This window comes from Balaenoptera ricei, chromosome 8 (assembly GCF_028023285.1).
Source record: "Balaenoptera ricei isolate mBalRic1 chromosome 8, mBalRic1.hap2, whole genome shotgun sequence".
NCBI classification, from domain to species: domain Eukaryota; kingdom Metazoa; phylum Chordata; class Mammalia; order Artiodactyla; family Balaenopteridae; genus Balaenoptera; species Balaenoptera ricei.
Window position 1 is genome coordinate 52,485,122 of NC_082646.1, and position 26,584 is coordinate 52,511,705.

The following is a 26,584-nucleotide window of genomic DNA, read 5'->3' on the forward strand; positions in this document are numbered from 1 at the left end:
GGGTGAAGGTCATGGGTGATGCTGAAAGAGTTATTTTATCAGAGTGATGGGGATGAGAGAATGCCTTGCTTGGGTTCAGGAGAATCAGAAGAGAGATGAACAGTGGCTATAATATAAATCTTTTAAGGAGTTTTTGCTGATAAGGGGTGTTGAGAGGAACATGAAGTCAAAAAAGAGTTTTGTTTTTAAAGCAGGATATATTAGCACTGATGGGAATGATCATGGAATGAGATAGTGAGAATGTGAAATAATGTAATATATATGGGTACCTAACACATAGAAGGCATACAAATGTGAGTTCTTTTCTCTTTGGGCCTTTTTAATAAAGAGTTAAACAACCTGGAGCCACAGACAGCTGTTTTACTAATTAGTGGGCATCGAGAGCAGAATTATTTAGCTTTAGATAATTGTGCAAGGCAAAATGTGGGTGAAATACAGATATATGTGGCATATTTGGTTACATATAATAATAAACCTGAGAAAACAAGGCAGGGTTTTCTTTTTCTCATGTGAAAGAAGTCTAGAGGTTGGAAGCCTGGAACGGGTAGTACTGTGGTTTCATGGTATTATCAGTGACTTGGGCTCTCTCTCATTCTGGCCTCTATTTTCAAGATCACCTTCCTGTCCAAGATGGCTGCTAGAGGCCTAGCCATCACGTCCCAGTCTCAGCAGCAGGAAGGAAGAAAGAGAAAGGAAGGAGGAAGAAGGGCTTGATCCCTTCATTCTAAGGAAACTTCTTGGAAGTTCCATGCAACATTTCCATTTATATCTTTGTGGCCAGAACTTGACCTGCCAGGGAGGCGGGGAAATACAGTCTTTCAATAGGGCATATTTCTCTCCTGAATAAGATAGAGGTTTTATTACAAAGGAAGAAGCAGAGAATGGATATTAGGGTAGGCTGTTAGCAATCTTTGCCTTAGCATTTGTGGGAAGAGCATGGACAAAAGACCTATGTTTGAACCCTAGCTCTACCATATACTGGTTGTGGCCTTGAACAAGTTATTTTATCTCTGTGCCTCAATTTTCTCTTCTTTAAAATTGAGCCAATACTAGTGCTACTCTGAGGATTAAATGAAATAATACAAGTGCCATTGTGTCTGGCATATAACAGGCACATGATAAATAACACTACATATATGAAATAAAAATTAGTCATCTAGCAGACCATTGAGAGATGGTGTCTTAGTCTCTTCAGGCTGCTATACCAAAATTCCATAGATTGGATGGCTTATAAACACCAGAAATTTATCTCTCACAGTTCGGGAAGCTGGGAAGTCCAAGATCAAGGTGCCTGCAGATTTGGTATCTGGTGAGGGTATGTTTCCTGGCTCATAGATGGCCATCTTTTCACTGTGTTCTCACATGGCACAAGGGGTGAGGGAGCTCTCTGTGACCTCTTTAATAGGGCTTTTCCCTCATGACCTAATCATCTCCCAAAGACCCTACCTCCAAACATCATCACTTTGGGGATTAGGTTTCAACATATGAATTTCGGGGGGTGGGGGGGACACAAACATTCAATCTACAGCAGATTGTATTAGTTAATTGGGCTGATTGGCTGCTTAGTTACAGGTTCAATATGAGAGTTACCATACCCACTTCCCCTTTTGTTACATAAGAAATACCCCAAGATCTAGGAGAGTTGTAACATACTGTCAATGGCATTTATTGACTCCAGTTAACTTAATCATGTCCATTAAGCTTATGCTTTCAATGAATCCCTTCATCTGATACCAGCCAAACTGCAAGCCCTGAGACAAGTAATCTGGTTAAGGCCTGCTGAAAAAATGCCTATTTTACCAAACACATGTATCTTAAGCTTAGATCTTCAAAGAGTGGGAAAATGCTTCTCCAGCTCCTGCTGATTTTTAGGTCTCTGTTTTAGCCATCTTTGTTAACATCTATTTTGGTTGGTGACTTTGTAATTATTGGAGTCATAGTCAATAGCCAGTGTATATAGCACCTGGATCTAATTACAGGTGCTGTTGTGCCTATCAACCCAGGCCCTGAACCCTTGTACTTGCTGTATACAAAATGAAAAAGCCACTGGTCAGCCCTGGGGTTTGCAATGTCGTGAGTTATCATTTCCCACCCAAGGCAGGCAAGGGATGGACAAACACTTGGCTCTTGGCAGAGCTGGTAGCTCTAGTTAGCAGAAAATTCTCGGCCGGTGAAGGAACTGTGATGAAGGGAGATAGGCCAAGCAGTCATACACTTCAGCTTGGCACCTAAAGGGAACTGCAGGAAACAGTTTGAATCCTATTAGGGAAAAGGCAAGATTTTTATAGGTGAGTTCATTTCTCTCCCATGGAGATAATTTTCTCTTATCACATCACAAATTAATTTAGGCTGAAAGTGCAAGTGATGGATCAGATAAAAACAGTGCAGAATACTTCACCTGCCTTCAACCTTAAATTATTCAAGTGGCTGCAGCCACTGGTCAACAAGAAGGCAGAAGCTGTCTCACAGAGAAATGCCTGTCCTAAGAGGTGAGGGCTCATGCAACATTCCCCCTAAGGCTTGAGAGGCGGTGCAGTGCACTGGAAAAATCAGAGCTTTGGCTCTGCCACTTAGTGATGTGGCCTTGGCCTTGAGTGAATTACTTGACTTCTGTAAATGACAAAGTATGTAAAATAACTATGAGGACTGGCCCAGAGAGAGATGCTCCACCTGTCTGCGCCTTTTGTTTCCCTCATTACAACGCACCTACTTACATTCTTTTCAATTATTTTTAAAACATTAAAAAATATAAACTAAAACATGAATGCAGGAAAACAAGTGTATCATTTAGTAAACTATTATAAGGTAAACACACTTGTATTTGAGTCAAGAAATAGAACTTTGCCAACCACTCCTGAATCTCCTCTCCTTCTCAAAGAAACTGTCTTGACTTTCATAGTGATCAAGGAATTGACATACACAAGTGTGCATCTCAAGGCACTGGAGTTTAGTCTTGCCCATTTAAAAAAAATTTCATGTGCCTTTTAAATGATTTACAGGCTCCTCCTCCATCTTTTTCTTTTCCTTAAAATCATCTGTTGAAGAACATGCATTGTCTGATATGCAGTTTCCTAGTCTGGATTTTGCTGATTTCATTTTTATTGGTGTAGGTCTGCATGTTCTTTTGTCAGTTGTGTATTTTGCAAATTGACAGCTAGATACAGAGGCAAGATTAGACTCAGGTTCAATACCTTTGGCAAGATTAAAGGAAGTGATATATTCTTTCATCTGGAAGCATATAATATCTTGTCTTTTTGGTTTTTTTGAAGATCTAACTGGCTTTATTGAATGATTCATGAATCAGGCAGCAACTCATCTAGTAAATAGACAGGTGTTCCTTGTCTCTTTTTGGAATATTAGCAGCCATTGATGCTCAATGAGCACATCCATTATTCATTGGGGACTGCAAAATGGTTATATTCCATTTCTATCATTTATGAAATGTATTAGTTGGAGTCTTTATAAGGAGAACTTCCCTACAGCTATTTGGTTATCCAACGGTACAGTTATATAAGAAAATTAAGATAAATGTTTAATTCTTTCCCTTTGTTTTTATCAGTTTTCAAGATAATGAATTGGTTCTCTATCATCATTTGAAGGCACCTAGTGTTTAAAGTATCATTATACTCGTGAAAGATATACATGTATATATGTCTATATGTGTATATATGTGTACGTGTATACATATAATGCCATATACTCTGATTTTCACTTCTTTTAAACTTTTTTCACTGGTTTTTGTGTATCCTTCCAGTTAATATTCTACACATATAAAACCATTTATAAATGTTGATGGTTATTTGTTTCACTATTTTGCTATTAAAAACAATGCTAATGGAATATCTTTCTTTAACACTTCTTTATATATGAATATAATTGTGGGATAACTTCCTATAAGTGGAAATGCTTTTATAATTTTCATAGATAATGCCAAATTATCTTACACAGAATTCATACCAATTACATTGCCATCAACAATGAATCGGTGATAAGGGATTATTTCCAAAAATACTTTGGGTTGCAAGGGGGAAGCAAGGGGTCAGAAAAGGATTGGATTTTAATAGAGGGAGAAAGATGGGAAGAAGCCATTGTGGAGGTGAGGAATTGGAACTGGGTAAAGGAATTACAACCATAGAGCAGATGCTAATTCAAAATGGTATCGAAGAATAAAGGGGTAGGTGAAAGCAAACAGAAAATTCTGGTATTGGAAGGTGTGGTGGTGTAGAAAGAACACTGAATTTGATGGCAGGAACCATGTTCCACACTTACTGTCTTAATTAACTCTCACAGTAGCTTTAAGAGGTATTATTTCTGTTTTACAGATAAGATAGTAGAGGCTATGGGGATAACAATACCTATTTCACAGGATTGAATGAAAGCTAAATGATAGAATGTATGTGACATAATGTATTAGAGTGTGAGCTTCTTGATAGCAGTTATCTTAAACCTAGCACAGTGCCAGGTACATTCTGGAACTCAACAAACAATTTGCTGAATACTTTTAATGAATGATAGAACCTAACAAAGGTCTGCCACATAAGTTATGGTTATGAAGAAATGGTTATTGACTCTTTAAAGACCAGCAGCTAAAAGAAAAGTCTAGTTGGCCGTGGTATCACATTAGATTCTGGTATATATGCATACATAATCAGTCATCTAATAGGTATAGATATGACTTTCACAACTGATAATTATCAAAGAAATCTATAAAATGAATAATGCTGATTGAGAAAACCGTGTATCTAAAATTTCTCCCTTAGATAAATTTAGGAGTCTATATTGTATGTTTTCCTTGGTAAACACTCTAGGGAAATAAAAAACAGCAGTTTACATATATTTTACTCATTAAATGGTACAGTCTATTAATGAATTGAGGTTGGTTTTTAAATTTATATATAAAAATTTACTTCACCACTTCCTTTCAAAACTAATATAAGGCATTTTTATAATAAAGGGCACTTATGCCATAATGTTAATAAAAATGGAAATAAAATTCAGATCACTTAAAAGGAGGGAGCAAACCATAAGACCCAGTACAGTGGTTATAACTGAGCATCATGTTTGGTTTGGAATACTTTACAAGAAAAAGGAAAAACAGTCAAGGATGCAGTTCTCATTATTAGAAAATAAAGCGTATCAGTTTTAATGGAAGACAGGTTTTTTTGCCCCTGGTATTAAATTATAACCAAAACATTTCATTGCACCTTAGGCAGAAGATCCAGACTAGGCAGTGACTTTAAAGAACAAATGCTAACTAGATAATCCTTCTAGTTTTCCATCAGCTTTTCTCTAACCTTAAGTTTCCAGAGTGTTTTTCTATTTAATCATCCTATCATTAGTGACAAGTACCCAGAAAACACATGATGTTTGTTGTATGAATTCTTGAATTAAAAGAAATGTTGTTGCCAATCTTTATTTAGTATTCAATAATAAAGGAGGCAGAATGGGGTAATAGAGTCCTGGAGTAAGAGTTAGGGTACTTCACGTTCTAACCTCAACCTTATGTAAATGTGAATTTTGGGAAGACTTTTAGCATCTTCGGGTCTCGGTTTCCTCATCTATGAGGCTTAGACCAGTGCTTTTTAACCCTGGATTCACATTAGAATCACCTGGAGAGTTTAAAAAAACTACTGATATGTGAGATTTACCCTCACAAATTCTGATAAATCTGGTCTGGGATGAGATCTAGGCATCAATAGGGTTTTAAAAGGTCCCAAGTGATTTAAATGAGCAGCCTATGGATGAGAACCACTGATTCAGATGTTTTTCAAGGTCCCCTCCAGGTCTAAAATGCTAAGAACTGATGAGATCCAATATTTAGAAATTTAATAACTGTTTAACAGTCTAATAAGGTAGCTGCAACTTTGAGGGTAGTTTTTTTTTTAATCATCTAAAAGGAGTAAAAATCCTGGGACATTTATTATTAAATGATAATTCATGGCAGGTCAAATACTGTAATACAGTCACAAATAATTCAGCCATAAAAGATGGACAAAATGCTTAGGGGACAATCTTAACTCAGTTTTCATTGTTGTGTGAGGTATGGGGGACAGAAGATAACTTGCTCATGGTAAGGAATCTAATAGGATTAGGAATTGCCCATTAAGGCAGGACCTCAGAAGGTCTTCAGTGTAGGGGGAATCAGATATAAACCCTCAGCAGTGGAGGAAGGAAACAGTCCCTAAGAAGTTATAGCCATAATCTGACCCCTGTATGATTTAGCAACCCAAATTCAGCTCATTTGGCAGATATAAAAAACTCTCACAGTAGAAATTAACACAACATTATAAATCAATTATACTTCAATAAAATAAATTAAAAAAATAAAAAGCCCTCAAATATGAATTTAGTTTAAGTTGTTTTATACCGGTAGTGATTGCAGGCACTTGGCAGAAGCAAATGGAAATCCTTCCCCAGAAAGCATTTTCTTAGGCCTCAGAATTCTCATGAATAATTTTCCAAAGAAAACAAGTAGCTCCAGCTAAACTAGGCCTCAAGGAACATGGCACTATGAGTGAGAACCAGCAGAAAAAAAAATGACAATAGGGACCTATCAAGACTTTAGTTACTGAAACTGTCAAGCACAGAATATAAAACAACTATGCTTACTGTGTTTAAAGCAGTAACAGATAAACCTGAAAGTGTCTAGAGGAAAAAGAAGACTTTAAAATGTGATCTAGCAAATTTGAAAAAAAAAAATCCAGCTTTCAGAAAATATATAATTTTTGAAAGAAAAACTCAATGGGTAGGTAGAAAAGTAGATTAGACACAGATGAAGAGGTCAGAAGAAATTGTATAGAATGCAGCACAAACAGATATAAAGGGGAAAACAATCAAGGAAAGGTTAAGAGAAATGAAAGAGTGAGAATACATAACACGTTTAATTGGAATTCTCAAATGAGAGTGAATGGAGTAGAGGCAATATTTTAAGATTATGGCTGAGAAATCTTTAGAACTGGTGAAAGGCACTAATGCACAGATTCAGTAAACTTAATGAATCTCAAGAAGAATTAAAAAAAGAAATCTATATCTCAACACATCATTAATAGAACTGAGGAACACTAAAGACAGAATAAAAATATCCAGAAAGAAAAATATCAGATTACTTAAAAAAAAAAAAAAAAAAAAAAGGCAGTTAGCTGATTTCTCAACAGCAATGAGAGCCAGGGACAGTTGAATGGCATTGTGAGTGGAAAGAGAATAACCCCTACCCTAGAATTCTACACCCAGAGAAAATATCTTTCAAGATTGAGAGTGAAAATTGGGAATTCCCTGGTGGTCCAGTGGTGAGGACTTGGTGCTTTCACTGCTGTGGCCTAGGTTCAGTCCCTGGTTGGGGAACTGAGATCCTGCAAGCTGTGTGGAGTGGCCAAAAAAAAAAAAAAAAGATTGAGAGTGAAAATAAAGACATCTTCAAACAAATAAATAAATATGCAAATTCAAAAAACCTGAGTTTTCCATCAAGAAAATCTCAACAGAAGAAATAATTCTGGGGACTTCCCTGGTGGCAAAGTCATTAAGACTCTGTGCTCCTGATGCAGGGGGGCCTGGGTTTGATTGCTGGTGATCCCACATGCATACCACACGCAACTAAGGAGCCCGCCTGCCCCAACCAAAGACCTGGAGCAACCAAATAAATAAACAGTAAACTGCCAAAGCTGGGACACTCAAAACTCAAAAAACAACTCTGGAGAAAAAGAAAAAACTACATAGATAAAAGTTAAAGAAAAAAAAAATTCTGAAGGGCTTATTTCAGACCAAAGGAAAGTGATATAAGATCTGGGATAAAACATAAATTGAAGGGCAAAGAGAATGGTAAATATGTGGGTAAATCTAAAACAAAAACAAAAAAACAAATATAAAAAACTGACTATAGAAACTATATCTTGTGGAGTTAAAAATACAGAATTAAAACTTATGACAAACATAATTAAAAGAAATAGTAAATGGATTAAAAAGATTTAAGGTCTTTGGGAAAGGATTATAAGAAAAAGAAAGGAGAAGACATGAAACATTGAATAGACAGGATAAACAGGAAGCATGAAATACGATAAACTCAAATATATTTAAATTATTACATTAATTGTTAATGGATGAAATATTCCAGCTAGAGGACAAAGACTGTCAAACTGGACAATAAAACAAAACCAAACTATATGAGGTTTACAGGAAACATTTCTAAGACGTAAAGATACAGAAAGATTTAAAAGAGAAATGAGGGACTTCCCTGGTGGCACAGTGGTTAAGAATCCGCATGCCAATGCAGGGGACATGGGTTTGATCCCTTGTCCAGGAAGATCCCACATGCCACCGAGCAACTAAGCCTGTGGGGCACAACTACTGAGCCTGCTCTCTAGAGCCCACGAGCCACAACTACTGAAACCTGCGCGCTCTAGAGGCCACGCTCCGCAACAAGAGAAGCCACTGCAACGAGAAGCCTGCGCACCACAATGAAGAGTAGCCCTGCTTGCCACAACTACAGAAAAGCCTGTGCGCAGCAACTAAGACCCAATGCAGCCAATAAACAAATAAATAAACAAATAAAAGAGAAATGAAAAACAAAAACAAAACCCACTAACCAAGACAAAACTAATGTAGTACAGTAATAACAATTAGATTTTAGGACAAAAAGCATTAATAGCAATGAAATGGGACTTTCCCCATGTCCATCAGGAAGACACAAGATTGAATTTGTGTCTAATAACATAGCCTCAAAATGAAATAAAAATTGATAGAACTAAAAGGAGAAATATACATATTCACAATCATAGAGGGAGATTTAAAAATCCCTCTTTCAATAGTTAAACGTCTCAACAAATTTCAAAGGACTGAAATAATATAGAATAATTTTTCTGACCACAGTGTAATTCAGGTAGAAATCATTCATAAAGAGATAGCTAGGGAAGAATCCTTTCTGTTTGGAAATGAAGAAATACATTTGTAAAAAATTCATGGGTCAAAGAACCCAAATGGAAATTATAAAACATTTTGAGCTGAATAATAAAACACTAACATACGAATTTGGTCTCAGGAGAGTCTAGATAAAAGACGGACTTTGAATTAAACAGCTTATGGGTGGTAACTATAGATGAGTGGATAAATTCAACCAAAGAGTACATGTATTGGGTTGGCCAAAAAGTTCATTCGGGTTTTCAACAGAAGGGCCAATAACGGAACACTTAGAGGCACCATCTTTTAAAAGGCAGGCAAATGAAGCAGTCAAGGATAATAAGAGGGGATGATCAGACAGCATCTCTAAGACCTGAGTAAGAAAGGACCCTGCCCCAGCCCCATGCTTCAGGGAGACTGATGCTTTAGAGTGTCTTCCTCAAGATTTTCTAAATTCACCTCCAGTTCCTGGGACTAAGGAAGGCACCCTAAGCCTGGATCTGGTCCCCACGTAGACTTGGTTGCCAGAATGCCTCTCTTGAGATTTTCAAGTCCCACTTTGATGCTGGGACACGTGCCATTTCTCCCATTTGAGGTACTCTCTGACCCTCTAACCCATTCACCTACTCTTCATGTGGAACAAATGCTCTAAGGAGCTCTGGGTCTTGTGCCTATGGAATTTCCCTGGGTCTGAAGAGTGGACCATTTCTACTGGCCGAAGCAATATTTCCTTCACACAATAGTATGAGACTGAGCTGCCAGAATGGTGCTTTTAGGTGACTCTCATATTGGACACAGAATGAATTTAGGGTTTTGGGTTACCAAACTATTGACCCTTGAGATTGAGTTGTATGTGTGGGTCTGTGCTTTGGCTCCCACTGGTCTGTGTTCCAACTATGGGACTGTCTTTGGTCTGTAGGCCACCAAGTTTGTGAGGATGGTGACATTGTTCTTAAATTCTGTCCACCTCCCACCACTGGCACCAGGGAGGTCCCCTTACCCTCTCTGCAGGTTCTGCACTGTGTGTCAGGACAGGCCCATCTAATCTGAGGCCTTTTAAGACTGCTGCTCTGCTATGCCAGCTGGCTCTTCCAATCAATGTCCTCTCATTTCCAATTGACAGTGGCATTGTGCTCTCTAGGTTTGGGCTTAACCCATGCTGATGGAGGAATGGGCATTCCTTGCACAAATGAAACTACTCTTCTTGCTCCATCCGTGGGCCTCTTGACTATTCTTCCTGGGTGTGGCTAAGAGATCACAGTTTGGCAATGCAGTAATTACAGCCTAAAAAGTTCAAGAGAAAACATGGTTAGAATATGTGCGCTACGTTTATGCTAGAAAAGTCCAAATGCTAAATATAATATAACCAGAAAATGAATTATTATTCACATTTTCCTGCATACTGTGTGTAAGACCTGCATTTTTGGTAATCACCAATGAAGCAGAGTAACAACATTTGAGAGAGTTACTGGAAGCCAGTACTCACGGTGGCACAATGGATGCAGCATCATGAGTAAAGATGTAACCAGCATTAAATAAATGACATTAGGGAACTGTAGAGGTAAGATCTATATAGTTCAATAGTAACTGCATTACTACTCTTTAATCACAGTGGGAGATATGAAATTAGCCAGGTTAAACAACATCGACAACAATTACAACTTAGGGACAAGTAGAAAAACTTAAATATGGGCTAAACATTAGACAATATTGTAGAACTACTGTTATAGTTTTTAGTGTGATAATGATATTGTATCAATAATTATGCAGAAGAAAGTCCTTATTTTAAGAAAACTCACGTTGAAGTATTTCAAGGTAAAATGTCATATCTGCAGCTTACCTTAAAAAGGTTCAGCAAAGGGACTTCCCTGGTGGCGCAGTGGTTAAGAATCCGCCTGCCAATGCAGGGGTCATGGGTTCGAGCCCTGGTCCAGGAAGATCCCACATGCCGCGGAGCAACTAAGCCTGTGCCACAACTACTGAGCCTGAGCTCTAGAGCCCGTGGGCCACAACTACTGAGCCCGCGTGCCACAACTACTGAAGCCCACGTGCCTAGAGCCCATGCTCCGCAACAAGAGAAGCCACTGCAATGAGAAGCCCGTGCACCGCAATGGAGAGTAGCCCCCGCTCGCCGCAACTAGAGAAAGCTCATGCGCAGCAACGAAGACCCAATGCAGCCAAAAATAAATAAGCTAATTAAAAAAAAAAAAAGGTTCAGCAGAAACAACTATATATATCTATAGACACAATGGAAAAAATACACCCATACACAAAAGGCAAAATGTTAAATAATTGAATCTAGGTCGTATGTATAGATGCTATAACATTGTATCATTCTTTCAACTTTTGTTTTGCAAGTTTTCAAAATTAAAAGTGGGGGAAGGGGAGAGAGCCAGTAGAGCGAGACGATAAAGATGGGTATAATGGATCAACAGCCCAAAAAGAAAGATTAGCACTAAATAGGAGGTGTGCATTATATCTGAGGTTAGAGGAAAAAGAGTTGTGGGTGAGTCGATACAGACGAGTGGGTAAGTATGGGTGTGGGAAGGTAAGGGAATACAGGTGATCTCCATGAAGTACAAGGCAAGAGTAGGTAGGTCGGTGGCACAAAGAGAGTGAAGATTTGGAATAGTTGCTGTGGGGAATGGCAAAGGGAGCTGACCAGACACACAAAGCTTTTACAGGGTGCAGCTGAGGTGTTGCTAAGGACGTTAATGTCTAGAAACTATTCTTCATTTTTGCTCCTTATTAGCCCTTTGAGCTTATCTCCCTATCAGAGAACTGTTTACTCTTCTAGACCATGAGTTTCTGAGGTAAGGAGCTTGACTTTCAGTTTTGAATTCCCAGCACCTAGCATAGTGCCTGGCATGTAGTAAGCATTCAACAAATAATTACTGGATAAAATAGTGACAGTTTCACATTTAACTCTAAATTGTAAGTGTTTATTGACCTTTCTTCTTATCCCCAGCCCATAGATGCTGCTGGGTTAACTGATTCTCTGCCATGCTCCCAGAGCAACATAAATTTAATATCCATCAAAAACTTCTATTATTGCATTTACTGCATTGTACTGAAATTGTCTGTTATATTTCTGTCTTACCCAGTAGACTAAAATCTTTTTTGAGATCAGTGGTGTTGTAGCTTTGTATCACAAACTCAGAACAGTAGTTGGCTTAATACATGGTAGACATTTTCTGATCTAAGCTGAACAATTAAGAAAGACTTTAAGTTTTGGTTTGCAAAGGCTTTATTTCTGAATGTATGTGTGATTTTAACAAATACTTTCAACAAGCAAAACTGACAATACATAAGTACAATCAATAATATAAGATAAAGTGCCAAATTATCTGAAATCAGAGTATTCTGGATAAAACACTGGGAAAAACAATGGCTTCCCCCCATTTAAAAAGGCACAACAGCACCTCTTTTCTATTTGCTTCTCTTCAAGTGTTCAAAATGGTAAGAACGCTTTCCATGACACTGGAGGCAAGAGTTTCCAAACACACTTACCTTTAAAAGCTCAGAAATTGGGTTCAGGTGACATTTTATGAGAACAATTCAGGAGACCAAGCACTTTTAGTTTCAGGCACTGAAGGTGACCAATCTTCTGAAAATGCAAGGCAACATTTGACTTCTGAATGGGAACCAAGTCCCAAAACCGACTCTTTGAAAATCCAGCCTAACCCTGTACTGTTATAGTCAGGAGTTTTCGGTTCTGCTGCTGTAAGCATATTCTTCAAATTTAACTCTTTCTTAATTAAGCATTTATCAGTTCTTTGTTTGACATATTTCAGTTTTTTTCTTGGTAACTCTTTTTGATCAGGAGAATTATAAGCAGCAGGGCATTTCCTTAGACCCACGGCCTGGAATCCAAGCATTTCTGAAGGAAATACTTTTTGTGTGGTAGGAGGGACCCATTCATCAACATCAGTTTCAAGGTACTTAGCAACAGGACAGTTGTTGGAGATCTCTGGTTGTGTAATACTAGATGCAGTAGGGCTTCTGGATTTCTGGCTGGGTGTCTTTATATTTTTTGGACAGCTAGGGGTGGCTTGCTGTGCATCATTTACAGAGGAAATCCTTGTCTTTTTATAGTTAGCATCAAGGTCCAAATAAAAGGCAGGTAATTTTTTGAAAGCTCCTGTCATTCCATGAATTCTAGTTTGGTGGAATCCTATAACTGGAGTTGACTGTGAACATGGAACAAAGTCTTGGCTATCTTCAAAATCATATTCTGAATCTGACTGAAAATGAGGTGGAGAGGGACATGTTTTTGGATACAGAGAGGCAGATGTGTTTTGCAAGGATAATTTTTGTGAAGACTGGTTGGAGTTTTCAGAGAGTGATCTCAATGAAAAATCAGATTCTGTATGATGACTTTCTGCCAAAGACTTTCCCCACTGTAACAAAATATCCTGTGACTTTTTGGTCATTTCTGTTGCCATGTCCATTTCTTTAGGACTATCGTCAAAGAGATCAGCAGAAGCATTGTAGCAACCTTCATGACCAGTAGAACAGTTTGGTGTTAGGTTATTACCAGTGTGTTCATAAGACATTTCTTTCAATGTGTTCGTACTTCTATTTGGCATACTGCAAAGAGCTTCTAAAGGATATGTGAGTTTCCTGCAAATTGTCAAACTGTCACCCTGGTTCTTTGGCCGCCTACAGTATTGTTTATTTTCTAAGTTGTGAAGGTTGGAAACATCATTATACCTCCTAGAACTCAAAGTTGTCAACTTTTCACTCATTTCGGATAGTGCTTTTTGTCCACATCCATTAAAATATTTGCTATTGAGACAAGAATGGTCAGTCTCTGAAGTATCGTGCTTAAGTGAAATTTCAGCCTCATGTGGTGGAATTCTGGTAGACTTAAGAGTAACTGTTGTGCCTGAGCCTTTTGAAGATGGAAACAGAGCTGACAGATAAACATCTGGTAGAAGATTTTCAGAAATGCCTCTTTCACTACTACTTATAGAGACAGTCTCTGCTGTGTTCTCTGGTTGTGACTCCTTATGAACACTAGGACTTGGATTTGCTTCACAGTTGGAAAGGAAGTTATTTTTGCTGGAGTTTGCTTTGACTGTTGCTTGTGGTGATCTTAAGCCTATAGGTGGTGTATGCAAGGATCTAGTAGTTCTCTGTGGAGTCACGGAAAACCTGCTGTGGTCTGCATGTAATTTACTGATGTCATTATCTAGATGACATTTCCTGCTACTGCCATCTGTCTGGGTTATAGCAATCTCACTTTCGATAGCTGCCAGAAATTTGTTTAGGCTTTCAGAGAGTGGAAGGTCAGCCCAGATCTCAAGGTCACAGTCCTGAGAACCCTCAGCTATCTCTTCAAGTCTGAGTGATGAAGGTGTACAACACATAGATCTCTCCTGAAAGCTAGCGGGGGTATCTACATCATGATACTGGTGACATGCTAGCTCACGCTGGGAATATATATTTTTAACTTCCACTGCACTGTGGAAGGATTTTGTATTACTTGGCTCAAGGGGCTCTTGCACTTTCAAAGGGAATAAATTAGAACCAGGAACTCCAATTTCATGATGATTGCTATGAACAGCACTTGGCTGATTAGCTTGTAAGCCAAGTTCTTCACCCAGCTTTTGTGCTGCACTCTTTTTATCCATATAAGAAACAGGGCTCCATAAACCCTGAATGGTATCATGGCAGCTATTGGAACCAGTGGCCTCTGCAGAAGAAATGCACATTCTGTTCTGGTGAGGAGTATCAATGGCCTTGCTTTGTTCTGAAGCTGAAAAATCATCATCATCTGTTAGTTGTGAAACAATGGAAGTGAGTTCAAGTGATAGCTGCCAGAATCCTGAAAAATCATCTCTGCCATGGGACTCAAAACAACAAGAACTGCTGTCAGGGCCACATATGCTGCTGACATCGCTATTTGAATTTTCGAAAGCAAGTAAGTGGCTATTAGGTGCCTGGGAGCCACAGCGAAGTTTCCTGATATCAGAAAGCTGCAAAAGCCGATGGAAATAGTCAATGACAGTGAAGCCTACGACACCTGGGTCTGGTAGAAGAATCTGGCAAGCTACTAGCGCTTTAACTTTTCTCTTGTGGTCTGAGTACTGCTCTAAGAGGTTACTGGAACCTGAACCTTGTCCATGTTGGCTTTCAAAATTCTGTGAAAGAAGTAAATGAATTTAAATCAGAATAATATTTTCTTCCTTTGACTCAAATGTGAAACAGGGATTTAAAAGGTTAAAAACAGATGCAACTATAACCCCCACCCCCATAATTTCAATTCCTCTAGCGTTATACGGTTTAACGCTAGAGGAATTGAAATTATGGGGAAGTAAACCTTGGAGTAAAGAGACTTGTCTTTAAATTTTGGTTCTAAAATTTCCTAGTGTTGGGACTTTGGACAAGTTATTAGGAGCCTTAGTTTTCTCATTTATAAAATAAGGATAAAAATGCAGGATTACTGTATTAGCAATAACACACAAAAAAACTAGAGTGCTTAGCAAATAGTAGTTGCTCAATAAATGGTAACTACTATTATATTTCTCATTAGCGTCCATAAGCTTTGAGTGTTTAAAGGAATGTTCTCACTTTAAAAAAAAAAAAAAAAAAGAAGAAAAAGAGCCATCTGAGATTTTAAGAAAGAAAACCTCTGTAGCTCCTGGTTTCATCTTCCCTTTGGGTTTTCTCACTGTTCAGCTGTGAAGTGCTGTATTTCACTTTTCAAAACCCTGACTGCAGTGTAGGCAAAATACTGATTTGTTCCCTTTAGCATATAAGAGACAGAAAGCGATTACTCCTTCAGTCAGCACATTCTCTAGACTTTTTCTATAGTCACTTTTATAATTATTTAAGATGATCCTTCCTAACCTATTCTTACAGTTATCAACACTCAGTTACTTTGCCTTCAATGTTAGTTCCCTCTTTTTCCTTTTATCGATAAGATTAAAAAGCTAGAGTTGACGAAAGTTTTACTACAGAATCTGAACTGAATTTAGAGGGTATAGTAAATACCAAATATCAAAACAAAATATGTAACACTTGTGAATTTATAATAAATTTAGATTTTTAAAGTTCTGAATGCATTTGAATGGGGCTCTTCTAACTTTTGAAAGAGGAAGTTGTCATACATGGTATTTTAACAGATCACCTATAGCCTATTTTTACAAAGCTTAAAGTGCTTCTACAGGCTCTCACACTTATGACTCCTAAAAACTATTTAGAAAATTAAAATCACTTCATTACAATGGAAATGTTAGCATAATAATAAAAAGAAAGCTAGTCTCAATTACCGTCACTCCAAAAATAAAGCTCTGTCCAACAAAGCAAGTTTCAACTGCTTTAGTTAATAGGTTCTGAGTTGCATCACTGTCCAGTGTTTCTGGAATTTCATTAGGATCTTGAATGTACCTTGATTAGAAAGAAAATAAAAAATGCGAAGAGATAAGCTTTGAAATTTTAACTTGCCATAAAGTCAGAAGACACAATTAGTTTGAAAATACAAACATGAAACTTTTGAGTTACATACAGGGGGGAAAAAAAAGTGACTTTAAGAGCTACGTATTTTGTTCCCTCTAGGTTCCTATAGCCTAGAAAGACAAAAACAACTGATCAAGTGTTAATAAAGTAGATGCCTGCCTAGTAATCAGGCCCAGCAATTATTCTAAAAGTGTCAGTGGGAGTAGTGCTGGTATCTTTAACCCTTATCCTCAAAGCAGAGGGGGAAGTCTTTCCTCATCGCTGGCAATCCTGGCTGTGGTCCCTTGGCCCTCCCTTTCTTCAAATCACTTTGCTCTCAACTATAAGGAGATAAACAGAGATTTCCTCTGTTAAGTATTAGGGGAGGAGGGCAGAAGATTGAAGGGGAGAAAAAGCTTCAGTTGCTTACATATATCCTTACATTCTCAGAACATCTTAACAGGTCAAACTATGCAGATGAAGCTGCAATGCAAATGAAATAAATGACAAAATTCAATTTGATATGCAAATATTCCTTCAAATAGCTTCTTCCACCTCAAGAGACCTTAGCCACTTGATTTGAATAATCCTTCCGTTTGAAACAATTTTACTTTCTTATTATATATTTCTCTAACTTGGATTAGAGTTTTGTAATTTAATAGTCTAATTACAGTTTGGTTGGAGCATGGTTTAACATCATCACAATATGTATTCAGGAAATAAACATCTTTCTATTTCTCACTTGATTATCTTTTTTTTTTTTTTTTTTTTTTTTTTTTTTTTTTTTTTTTTTTTTTTTTTAAATTTATTTATTTATTTTTGGCTGCACTGGGTCTTCAGTGCTGTGCACAGGCTTTCTCTAGTTGCGGCGAGCGGGGGCTACTCTTCACTGAGGTGTGCGGGCTTCTCATTGCGGTGGCTTCTCTTTCTTGCCGAGCACTGGCTCTAGGCACACGGGCTCAGTAGTTGTGGTGCACGGGCTTAGTTGCTCCGTAGTATGTGGGATCTTCCCGGACCAGGGCTCGAACCCGTGTCCCCTGCATTGGCAGGCGGATTCTTAACCACTGCGCCACCAGGGAAGTCCCTTGATTATCTTTTAAATGAACTGATGATCTGAGGTCGAGTGATCATCTTTTTTACTAACTGCATAGTACCTTAAAAACACATATCTTCGGGGGCTTCCCTGGTGGCGCAGTGGTTAAGAATCCGCCTGCCAATGCAGGGGACAGGGGTTCGAGCCCTGGTCTGGGAAGATCCCACATGCTGTGGAGCAACTAAGCCCGTGCGCCACAACTATTGAACCTGCGCTCTAGAGCCCTCGAGCCACAACTACTGAAGCCTGCGTGCCACAACTACTGAAGCCCGCGTGCCTAGAGCCTGTGCTCTGCAACGAGAGAAGCCACTGCAGTGAGAAGCCCGCCTGCCGCCACGAAGAGTAGCCCCCACTCACCGCAACTAGAGAAAGTCCCCAAGCAGCAACAAAGACCCCGCACAGCCAAAAGTAAATAAAACAAACAAAAAAACCCCACATATCTTCAAATTCTATTGATGTACTAAAGTAGTAGCTAGGAAAAAGAATTCTTTAAATATTCTTACCTGTGCAAACCAGTGGCTGTAAGACCAAAAAATGCATCTAAGCAGCTTCCAAATACAGTAATACCAAATAATTTGTTTGATTCTGCAACTTTTAAGGCAAGTTTATATCTGTAACTGGCATTTTCAGCTTCACCAGTAGAGCCACATTTTGGACAATTAGACCTGGAAAAGTGGAGGAAAAAAAGCATAGAGATGTTCACTAACTTTTTTTTAATATGATGTAAAACAAATCTGGAAATTAAAGATTAAAAATAATATTTTGTGTACACAATGTACAAGTTACATCCTTCTTAAACGATTTCAGATCAACCTCTTTTGAATTTTCTCTATTCATAACAGTTACTTTACTGATTTAAATTAAGTAGCACCAAATTGATAGAAATTGAAGGAAAACTGTGTGTGCGTGTGTGGGGAGAGAGAGGGGTGTGGGGAGGGAGGCTGGCTGGTTGTTGGTTGGTTGTTATTGGGTAGCTAAATCATCGTTAACAAATGAGGCGTATTATAGTCCGAGGTTGGGGGTGGGGGCAAACTAGATATAATGAAGTGAGCACCACACCAACAGAAGACCTGAACTTGAATGTCTATCTTCTGTTAAAAGGACAATGAATAACCTCAAAACATTTAATAAATATTTATACACAAAGTACCTAGTCATATTTTTCTCACTATTATAAGAATAACTTTACTTTCTTTAATTTAATTCATTGAAATATGCTGAGAATTTATTAGATTACAAAAACTAGGTACAAAACATCTTGTTTAACTTGTTTGTAAGGCAATTATGGCCAAAGGCATTCTTTTTTTGTGTGTGTGTGTGGCGGTGGTGGTTCATGTTTAATAGTGAAGAAGGCCTAGGTCATGTTTAGACATTAATTTTTTTTTCCCAAGTTTGAATTCTATCAAACACTTTTTTTTCCCCCCCAAAGCCTTTCTTATCAAAAACTACTGTGTATGGGCTTCCCTGGTGGCGCGGTGGTTAAGAATCCACCTGCCAATGCAGGGCACACGGGTTCGAGACCTGGTCTGGGAAGATCCCTCTACCACGGAGCAACTAAGCCCGTGAGCCACAACTACTGAGCCTGTGCTCTAGAGCCCTCGAGCCACAGCTACTGAGCCCGTGTGTCACAACTACTGAAGCCCACATGCCTAGAGCCTGTGCTCTGCAACAAGAGAAGCCACTGCAATGAGAAGTCCGTGCACTGCAATGAAGAGTAGCCCCTGCTCGCCACAACTAGAGAAAAGCCCAGGCACAGCAATGAAGACCCAACACAGCCAAAAATAAAAATAAATAAATCAATTTATATTAAAAAAAAAAACAAAACTACTGTGTGTCAAGTATAACACTACTGTTATGTACTAGCAGTCTGGTCTTGGGATAGATACTAAATCCCTTAAACTTAGATTTCCTCATCTGTGAAATCCAGGGTTGAAGAAGGATAAAATGAGACAAAGTATAAGAAAAGAAAGTAAAGAAAGACTCTAGTACAGATCTTGTCAAATTAATGTGTTTAGTCTGCTTCTCCCTCATAATTATATTAAGTATTGTGATGGTTACCGTCACTTCTACTTATGTTTCCCTCTTTTCTAGTTGTTTGCAATATCTTAGAACTCTGCTATCCATTTTTCACATTCTTAATTTAACAAATTGACCCCTTAAAACACCTTATGGTGATGGTTAATCCTAGAACTGTTTTTTCTTCATGTCGCTAATGATCTGGCTTAAAAATGTGAATAGAAAATAATGTTAGAGACAGTTGTATAAATTTGATTGCTGCCAGACAGCCACTAGGGGGAGCCTGAATTCCATGGCTCACAAGGTGACTCCTTTGAACAAAGGTTAATCCTACATATAAGAAGTTACTGGGGCTTCACTGGTGGTGCAGTGGTTAAGAATCCGCCTGCCAATGCAGGGGACACAGGTGCGAGCCCTGGTCCGGGAAGATCCCACATCCCACATGCTGCGGAGCAACTAAGCTCGTGTGCCACACTGCTGAGCCTGCGCTCTAGAGCCTGCAAACCACAACCACTGAGCCCACATGCCACAACTACTGAAGCCCGTGCGCCTAGAGTCTGTGCTCTGCAACAAGAGAAGTCACCACAATGAGAAGCCCGTGTAGCCCCCACTCCCTGCAACTAGAGAAAGTCCGTGCACAGCAATGAAGACCCAACGCAGCCAAAAAAATAAGTAAAAACAATAAATAAATTAAAAAAAGAAGTTACTGATTCACCATCATTACATCTGTGCTAATTATTAATTTTTTTTTCCACACTGATGCTGGATCTGTGCTGATCCATTCATATACTCTTAACCAAACTGGCTGGAGTTTGTGTTGTAGTCTGGCCATAGAATGAAGTGAAGGTAATTGACTTACCAGGGCATAAAACCTCATTAGTACCAAGCTCTAGTGAAATGAATTAAGTGTTTTAAATATATATTAGAACTTCTTTAAAAATTATGTACTAATAATGCATTCAGGTCTAATGTAAAATTCCTAGCAAATCTTAGAATTAATGTGCATCAGTGTTTTACAGTTTACAAATGTTTTCAAAATACATTATTTCCTTCCGATACATAAACAAGGCATTTACTCCCATTCACAAACTGGGAAATTGGGGTGAATTTTTGCCCAATGTGACAAAGTTAGTGATTTTTATGACCAAATCCAAGGCTTTGGATTCCTTGCCTGGAGTTCTTTCTTGTATAACTATAAGAACAGTATAGTTAATAATGAACGATCTTACAAATACAGAGTATCAATGATAGCCTAAGAAAGACTAGTATTAATGCATTATTAGCATTAATGCATATATACACTATATTATTTATACTTTTATGTTATATATAAAATGAAGATATTTATGTAGTTTCCTTTAATCCTTTTGGGAAGAAGTCTGAATTGAAATAAATGTTAGTATGGAGTAATACAGATCACAGCTTTTCAAACTTCAGTATGCATACCAATCACCTAGGGATCTTCTTAAAATGAAGATCCTGATTCACTAAGGCTGGGACAAGGCCCAAGATTCTGCATTTCTAACAAGCTCCCAGGTGATGCCGATGCAGCTGTTCCTCAGACCACATTTTGAGAAGCAAGGGTAGAGACAACACATTCAAATCACAGTCCCCTGATTTAACTTCTAGAGGCACCTCATTTCCAAAATGTCATTTGTTATGGAATAGCAGTTTTCAAACATATTTGGTCTCTGGGACTCTTTATACTCCTAAAAATTATTGAGAATACCAAAGAGCTTTTGCTTATGTGGGTAATATCTATCTATATTTCCAATTGAAAATGAGAAATTAAATGAAAGTGAGAAATTGAGAATTCTAAAAAATACTTATTAATACCTTAAAAAATAGATCCATCACATAGTTAACAAAAAGAATATATTTTTACGAAAAATAACTATGTGTTCCAAAATAAATTAGTGAGAAGAGAGTGGCATTGTTTTATATTTTGCAAACCTGTTTAATGTCTGTCTTAATAGACAGCTGGATTCTCATACCTCCTTCTCTGCTCACTCTGCTGTGATATCACATGTCATGGAGCCTCTGGAAAACTCCACTATGCACTTTTATGAGAATGAGAGTGAAAAGGCAAATTATGTCTTAGAATTATTATGAAAAGTTTTGACCCCAAGAAGCCTCTGAAAGGATCTATCTAAAATAATACTTGTATTTGCTACCTTTTTTGTTTGATACCAGTTAAAACATTAAGTTTCATTCATTTATTTTTCTAGGTTAGTGTACTTATATTTAGCCCCAAAGTAGAAAAATTGATGAGATTAGTAACCCTTTGAAAATCTGATGAAAGCAATGGACTCTCTCTCTCCCAGAAAACTGCACACATAACCATAACACACAATATTTTACATACTTCACAGGTAAAGGTAATGAAAAATATTAAAAAATAACATAGGAAAAGAAAGCTCTTAGTGCTGGAGACAGATTTCTAGACCAAAGGGATAATGGGTCCCGTTAAGTGAATCAGAAGGGCAATTTACATGTTTGGGCTGGCTGGATTGCTTATACGGACAAATGAGTCCCCTTTCTTGCTCATAATTTTTGGGAGTACATACACCTCCCCCATACATATATAAAATCATATATATATATATAAATATATATATATATAAATATATATATATAAAAGTTTGTTCCTTCATATGAGATTACCATATTCACATATACAAATGTGTATATATGTATATACACATATTCATATATATATATATATATATATGAATATGATAATGAAGGACCAAACTTTTACACAGCTGACCCTTGAACAACACAGGTCTGAACTGCAACAGGTTCACTTATACATGGACTTTTTCAAGAGTAAATACTATATAGTACTATATATTCTGTGGTTGGTTGAATTCTTGGATGTGGAACTGTGCATATGGAGGAACCACAGGTATGGCGGACCTGCATAAATGGAGGAGCTACACATATGGAGGGCCAACTATAAGTTATACTGTGTAGAGGGTTGGCGCCCCGTGTTGTTCAAGGGTCAACTGTACATATACTTTTTACATTTTTATGTCTTTATCTGTATCTTTATCTAAGTCATGGAATCTTTTTTGAAAAGAAATCTAATTTGGAACCCTAATTCAAGGCTGAGAATGGAGCTGTTGTTGAAACTAAAGTGGGGGCCTTAAAGCCCTACCTACTAGTCAGCACAATCTACTATTACTTCTCTAATCCTATCTCCTTCTAGAAGTACAGAACCCTAAGGCTCTGCAGAACAGTAATTTGAAAACCACCACTGCTCTAATCTTGGAGGTTAACAAGAGAAAAAAGTTAATCCCATAAAACACAAAACCTATTATGGTGGTTGTCGCTAAGGATTTGGGGTTCAATGAAAAACTTTTAGGGAGCAGTCTTTTTGCTCTTCACTGTCTCTAAAATCTTCTGCAAAGGCTACATGTGTGGAATTCCTGTCATAAACTTGCTGTGCTGCAGCAGTGAGGAATTTTTGTTTCCTGTGCTGGCTTACAACTGACTCCAGGTAAGAAAAAAGGAAAGCAGAGATAACAGTAGAAAAGATAAGCACTGGAAATTATGGGAATAGACTTTGTGTAGCACTGTCAATGTAATATCTGTAGAGGAGAGGCTATATTTTTGTGGACTACATTTCCACAGGCAAGGACAAAGTGCTGTGGATTTTATGTGACTAAACGGTCCAATTAGAGCTCAGTTTTCTGGGGGCATCTTAAACTCTGGGAAAGAGAGGGGGAGGGATCATTATGGATACCAATTTCACTGCTAATTTAGAGGTAATACAGTGATTATGGATGTAGATAGCAGTCAGACTGTTTAGGCTTGAATATGTTTCTGCCACTAATTCACTGGCTTTGTGATTTGGGGCAAGTTATTTAACTTTTCTAAGCTTTAATTTTCTCCTTTGAAAGTTGGCATTAACAGTAGCATCACCTCACAGGGCTGTTGTATTAAAAGATATAATGCTTACAAAGTTCCTAGCACCATGTGTAGCATATAGTAAACATTCATTAATGTTATCTATTGTTATTACCAGCCTAAAGAGGTAAAAATGGCAGTATTGTTCAACCTAAATGGTTGTTATAGATTATCTTTAAAAGAAATGACTTGGGGGGCTTCCCTGGTGGCGCAGTGGTTGAGAATCTGCCTGCTAATGCAGGGGACACGTGTTCGAGCCCTGGTCTGGGAGGATCCCACATGCCGCGGAGCAACTAAGCCCCTGAGCCACAATTACTGAGCCTGCGCGTCTGGAGCCTGTGCTCCGCAACAAGAGAGGCCGCGATAGTGAGAGGCCCGTGCACCGCGATGAAGAGTGGCTCCCGCTTGCCACAACTAGAGAAAGCCCTCGCACAGAAACAAAGACCCAACAGAGCCATAAATAAATAAATAAATAAATAAATAAATAAATATTAAAAAAAAAAAAAAGATACAGGATGCCCACTTCAATTTGCATTTCAGATAAACAATGAAAAATATTTAAAATAAAAAAAGAAATGACTTGGGGGAAAAAACTCAGTTTTAAAAATATTTCACATCTATATATTACTAATTATGTATCACACAATGTTTGAAGCATTTATTAATTCACAACAATCCTATGAAGCAGATATTATTACTTTCCCCATTTTGAGATCCAGATGATTTAAGTGACTTGCCCAAGGCTACACAGCTTTAAGTGGCAGGGTTGAGAGTTGAACCCAGGCAGTCTGGCTCCAGAGAACTGTGCTTTTTAATCACCAGGATATAATGCAATAGGTAAAGTATACTTGCCCAAGATCATACAACTATCAAGTGTCAGAGCCTATCTACAACCCTGTTGTGTTTTCCGAAGCTTGAAATCGTTCCATTATACCACACTGCTTCTAAGAATAGGTCCTGATCAAAGGCAAACAGTCCCTGGTTTTAGTTTTTTCAGAAAATAGGTAGGAACCTGAAAATGAGTGAAGCTAAGTCTAGATCGAAGACAACCTAGACACTATCACATTGTCATTTATTCATTCATTTAACATTTATTGTGTATTTTCTATGAACTAAACCATAGGCTGAATGCTGAGGATTTAATGATGAATAACACAAATAGGTTCTTTCTCTCAGTTTACAAATGAGTACTTGAAAGAATGGCTTAATAAAGAAATAGTGAAAACTACTGGAAGGATGACTTAGAGTCCAGGTGTGGGTTGGAACTGTCAATTCCTCCCCATACAATGCTAACTAGACAAAAAAGACTAGTTAAGAATATTGCTGGCCTACTACTCTACTTACATACTACTAGGTACTTACTAGATATTCTTATTCTCACCCCTAGGAAGAGAGAATGTATTCTTAAGGAACTCCAACCCTAACCTCTCACCTGTACTCTATAAAGATCAGAGACGAATCTTAGGCTCTCAGGTCTGCTTGGCCTGAATCTGGGCACCATAATAAAGTATTATGTACCCAGCACTGTTCTAGGTGCTGAAGGATACAGAGGTTACAATAACATAGTCCCTCTTCTCAGGGAGTTTATTCATTTATTAAAAAATAATCTGGAGATTATGCAAAAATAAGCAAACAGTGAACAAACAAAAAACCCCTACACTATTTCCAGGGATATGCCAGAAGTGTACTAAGTTTTTGTATCAGGATCGTGACTTCCTCTCTGAGAAATTAGTTTTCTTCTCTGAAGCAGGTACTTAGTAAAGACTTGGAGATAATTTGAGACATCCCTCTAGTAATAGAGGATTACCAGCCAATTCTATTCCAGGATTTACAGAAGAACCAATCTAAGAGAATCTTATGTCCTGGTACAAACTTAATCCTTACTTGCCTTTGAGCCATAGGAAATCTACAGTGTACACTTGCATTTTCTTTCTCACACTTTCAGGTTTTACTTTTACCTTTTGGAGACCAGGATTATCCGAGAGAAGCACTTTTGACATGAAGGATATATAAAACTAGAATTCTGGAGAGCAAGAACTGAGGCAAGAAGAAATTTTCTTCTTCTATTCATGTGTCCTCACTGTGGTCTGCAAAACAAAATAGCCATGGGATGAATGGCAAATCTTTAATTGCATGCGTGTAATTCATTTCTTAGGAAAATCACTTAAACTTCCCTGCAAAGCCAATAGATGTTTTTTTTGTAGTAAATGTTAGTGTATTGGAAAACTAATTTTCTTTTTCTGTTTAATTAAGAAAATAAGATTTAAAACAGAGTAGTTCAAGCAAATATTCTGTTTTTGAATAAATGTTCCACCCCAGTAATTCAAGAAAGGTGTCATTTAACTTCTTTCAACATCTTTATAAGAGCTATATAGAACTTGTTTCCACTATTAATTGAAAGGAACTTAAATGAACTTACAGGAATGTTTAAAAGAACCTAAATTGATGGGAAATAGTTCTTTTCAGCTGGAAAAAAAAAATCACTTCATTAGATTTCAGTATGTACATTTTTACACAGCTTGAAGAGGAAAAAAAGACAATTTAGAGTGTACAGATAGAAAAATAAAAATGTTGCATGGTCAAATGAGAGTTCAAAGTGCTTTATGAGCCTTGTATAAAACACATCAGAGAAGTAAAACAATAAAATAGCAGTTCGCCTCTTTTATACTTTCCTTTTAAAAACTCAAATGTTGGTTTCTCAAAATTTTCTAAATTGATTAGCTTATTTATAGCATAATATAAATGCTCTGAAATAAAAATCTCTGTACATGTTCAATATAAAGCTATACCAATAAATTTTCATTTGTAAACACACGGCAAAAGCTTTCAATTTCTGCAAATGGGTGAAACTGTTTCTGAGACTGGCATCAGCAAATTTCGACAAAGTGGAAGTCATCAGTTTAAAAATCATAAAAGAATCTTTTAGGTATAGCTCCTCCTGAGAATGATCACAAATTTAGAAATGTGATTATGGAATGGGTATCTTAAAATGTTACTAATCCTGTCCATCAATCAAAATATTCCTGTGAAAATAAAATCTTGCCACCTAAGGCAGTAAGATGGGAACTTACAAAGATTATAGATAAATGGATTTACATAAATCACCGATCTATGTTATTAAAGGGGGCATAGAAAAAAAATCTAACTCTGCTTAATTCTTGTTGTTATCCTTGTTTTTGAACCCTTAGGTATACATGACTAATAAGGTTCTACCAAAAGCAGATATGTCTT

General features: G+C 37.6%; 1 protein-coding gene across 4 annotated transcripts in view; it reads right to left on the minus strand.

The window, feature by feature from the left end:
* The window catches only part of DDIAS (DNA damage induced apoptosis suppressor), a 54,429-nt gene that overhangs the window by 21,494 nt on the left and 6,351 nt on the right, over positions 1–26,584 (minus strand). For 2 of the 4 annotated variants that reach the window (XR_009504602.1, XR_009504601.1), the window contains exons 2-6: positions 25,312–25,440; positions 17,929–18,090; positions 16,167–16,284; positions 12,400–15,035; positions 9,890–10,173 (exon numbers count right to left, since the gene is read on the minus strand). Coding sequence is in view for 1 of the 4 variants with exons in the window: in XM_059930700.1 (XP_059786683.1) it covers positions 12,435–15,035; positions 16,167–16,284; positions 17,929–18,090; positions 25,312–25,424 (2,994 nt within the window). In the remaining 3 variants the exon portion in view is untranslated. Of the gene's footprint in view, positions 1–9,889; positions 10,174–12,232; positions 15,036–16,166; positions 16,285–17,928; positions 18,091–25,311; positions 25,441–25,772; positions 25,822–26,584 lie in introns of those variants that run through there. The other 2 variants (XR_009504600.1, XM_059930700.1) reach the window with 2 other exon arrangements.